The sequence below is a fragment of the Chrysoperla carnea genome, chromosome 2 (genome assembly GCF_905475395.1).
Source record: "Chrysoperla carnea chromosome 2, inChrCarn1.1, whole genome shotgun sequence".
In the NCBI taxonomy this organism is placed as follows: domain Eukaryota; kingdom Metazoa; phylum Arthropoda; class Insecta; order Neuroptera; family Chrysopidae; genus Chrysoperla; species Chrysoperla carnea.
The window spans coordinates 86601327-86605253 of NC_058338.1; the positions used below are offsets into that span (position 1 = coordinate 86601327).

Consider the following 3927-nt stretch of genomic DNA (forward strand, 5'->3'; position numbering starts at 1 on the left):
TCATTAGGACAATGAAATTGGCCGAATTCTTCTCGTAAAAATCTTACTTGTGCCTACACCGCGTATCAGACACCTGTTACAAAATGACTGTGGTAGACGACGAAATTGGACTAATTCAAATATAATGTGCCGAAATTTTATTTTTAGTATTTTTAATTCATTTTACTGCCTTAGGCATGAAAATGAAAGCGTTAAAAATCCATAGTAGCTGATTTATTGCAATGCGCAATGGTACGCTTATATACAGATGACAAATTTTCCAATATTTAGGAATGTCTTTGCGTTAAAAAAAAGTTTACATATGATTGTTGCATTAAAACAGAGCGAGAGGTACCGTGGAACACCCGGTATAAAATATTTTCTTTTCGCTATATTTAATTTGGGTATATTTAATTTTTTTTTGTAATTCATTACCATAAATTGATTTCGGTACGTGTCAGACTTTTTTGGTTTTAGCCTCCGTCCCCTGAACGGGCGAAAAGGAACTAAATTCCAAAAATTTTACCAATCGGTTGGTTTGTTAAAAATCTAACGTTCGCCTTTCTAAATTGCATACTTTCGATATACATATTTTTATCTTTACATGCAAAACCGTAATGTTACTATCATTCATAAATTTCAAAAGAATATGATTGTTGAAGTACTTGCCTAGTTTGAAACTGAAGTAACCACTTGCAAAAAACATTCATTACAAACTGTTTGTTTTAAATGTACATATTCATGCATTTCAATCTTACACAATTATAGAGGTAAATTATGTGGGTAAGTGTCAGTTAATTTTTATATAATTATTAGTCAATGATTGTAACTAAAAATATTTGATAATTTTTTTCACTCCCGTTGACGTTAAGTTGGGTATATATTTTAAAAATACATGTAAGCCCCTTTATAAGATATTTTTGCACACTTATATTAAGAAATCGTTTGAAAAAAAGCAACTTGAACAAGACCCTGGTTTAAGTTGCTTTTTTTCAAACGATTTCTTAATATAAGTTTGCAAAAATATCTTATAAAGAGGCTAACATGTTTTTTTAAAATATATACTTAACTTCAAATCAAATATTTTACACATTGGGATTGTGTTAAGAATTGCATTAAACTTTCATTGAAGTTCTTATAAAATGTACTATTCATCTTTTATTCATTTTTCAAGGTTTTGTCAAGTCAACATTATTTTACATAAATGTATATTAAATAGTATATTACGACCCTAGGCCAGAAAGATAGATTTTCGGGCGTGTGTTATAAGAAGGAAGATAATATTCGAACTGTTATTTAGACAGCACTTCTAAAAATTGGAAATTTCTAATGGTGACAGTGACGGTCATTTAAGTAATGTTCGACAAGTAAACGGAGAGTTTCTATTTGGGACTGAACTACAATTATCGTTACGATTTTAGAAAGAAATTTATTTTATTTTTTTTAATATTCAAATGACACCTATGAATGGAAAACTCTCTATTAAATTTTATTATTTTTTTCAATGCCGATAGGTAATAAATTGAATTCACCTATCAGGTTACAAAAACATAAAAATCAAAAATATATCAAATTTGATTGGAAACAAGAGATTATATAAATCACCATTTCATGGGCTAAACCTTGCAGAGATACCATACATATATCATCTAGGTAACAGTACTATGACTAACAGTAAAATTTTCAATATACGGGAATTATGAAACTCTTCGTGTATTTTTTGGTGAGTTATGATTTATTTTGTTTTTAGTTAATCTAATAATCATTTATGAATATTTGCCCTAATGGAACGTACCTGTAATTTGATCGAGAGTGTCATCGTAGTTTCTAAAGGGAGTGGAGCATCGTAACTTCTAAAGGGATTAATCGATTTTGATTTTTTTCTAATTTGTATGAAGTACGGAACCCTAAACTCGCACTTGAAACATAAAAAAAATCAAAATCGGTTCATCGCTTTAGAAGATACGATGCCCAACTCCCTTTAGAAGCTACGTTGACACTCAGGCTCAAATTACAGACACGTTAAACATTTAATACCTCTTTTTGGTGGACCAGGATTAAAAAAGGCTTTCATGATACAAGAAAAATTTTCTTGAACCTAAAATGTAAGATGGAGTTAAAAATATTATTGTAGTGAGAAAAAATTTATTTACGGGAAAGCAAATTCATGACGCAAAAAAATTGTACCTTTTATTTGTTTCTTGACTATATCTTGTAAAGATAATTACAATTAAATGTTTCGTAACTAGTTTCTTTTGCATACAGGTCGTAAGCGTGCTCGCGTTAAACTTTCTATAGATTGGAATATAAAAATCATGATCACTTTAGTCACTTCCATTCTATAAGGGGACCATTTAAGGAACTTTCTTTGCCAATACATCACTTTGCACAGGGATTGACCTTTAACATCCACACTATCGTTTCTTAATAACTAACACATTTTTGCATTTTTTAACAATTTTGGAAATTATTTTAGGTTGGTGTTTCTTTTAATTTTATAAATTTGAATTTATTTGGCAACTGCAACCTACAAACAAGCCTATATGATCAAGGGAACGTTTTTAGTCGTGCGAACGTTAAAACAAGAAGTCCTCATATACACAAAATAAATGAGTTACAAAATGCATTAAATCCTATTGGCCTAAGCAAAAATAGTCCTTCAAAACACAAAATAAACAACGTAATCATAAAAAATGCAAAGTTCAAAAAAAGTCATACAACTAAACTGAGTGGCAGACATCCTTTAAAAAGGAAATCTTTATCATCAAAGCATTCAACGGTAAAAGGACCGTACAGAAAATCAATATTGCATAAATTTAGAACTGCACCATGGCATTTACGGCAGCTGAAACAATATTTACAAAAGAAAGCGAACAATTTATTCTATCCAAAAAGCCTAGAAGAAAACACAAAATTACCATATCGTAGGAAACTTCCTCCAAAACACTTTCGATATCCATCTACGCCTAGCAAAAAACTGAAGCGTATTAATCGATTGTTGGCAGCTTACGGAATTCCGAACACCCATCGTAATCGTGGTAAAATATTAAAATCTTCTAAACATAAGCGATCAAGACCATTAAAATACAAGTACTCAAAAAATAGGAGATCTTACCAACCCCTTAATACAAGAGGACAAACATTTTTAATTCAAGGTCGAGAACCACTTAGACCAGACGATCCAGACAGCTCAGAGGAGAATAAACCTCCTACAAAAGATTTAATAATAGACACCTCACATATGCCACTTAGTCCAGCACAAAAATGGCATAATATATTCCATACGCCGAATCCACATTGGGGAATACCTCCGCCTCCCCATAAGCCAAATAATCTACATTTTGATCACCCACATGCCCATTCATATAAGGATATACATGTGCCATATAGCTATGGTATGCCGTATTTAAAACTTAAATCTATCAATCAACCTCAATTACCACACATGTATTTACCACATTATCAACTTTGGTAGGATTTCATTCCCATCTTTTAGAAGAGAGCTCTTGATGTTTCATTTTCACGTAGTTTTATTTCTAAGAATAGTTTTATTCCTTATAAGGTATTTTCTGCAACGACAAATAAATTTTAAAAGTGACAAAACAGATTCTATTTTCTTTTTTTTTTTAATATAGCACGTCAAAGCTTCTTTCTTTTTTTTTGTAAGCCAAGCTTCTTCCTTAACCTCCTACTTTTTATTCAATTTATTTGGGACAAAAAACTTCAGAATATCTAGCCGCTGGTAAAGAAAAATTTAATATATCAATTGGAACCCATTGCTAAAGCGATTTTAAAACTTCTGTCGCTTATTGAATATTATGTAATCGGGCCACTTTTTGAATTTTCCAATTTTTTCATGCTGGGAATTTGCCGTATTTTATTCGTGATATTTTAAATTTTTTCGCTCAATTATTTTTTTAAAAATCGGACCACTTTGGAATTTCCCAA

The 3927-nt window shown here is 30.8% G+C and overlaps 1 protein-coding gene across 1 annotated transcript; it reads left to right on the forward strand.

Moving 5' to 3' along the window:
• The first annotated feature begins 1618 nt into the window (after positions 1-1618).
• On the forward strand, positions 1619-3550 carry LOC123292049. The gene is made up of 2 exons (XM_044872559.1): positions 1619-1702; positions 2456-3550. Exons 1-2 carry the CDS (start codon positions 1679-1681, stop codon positions 3452-3454), a joined length of 1023 nt encoding a protein of 340 aa, XP_044728494.1. The 5' UTR covers positions 1619-1678; the 3' UTR covers positions 3455-3550.
• Positions 3551-3927: the final 377 nt, after the last annotated feature.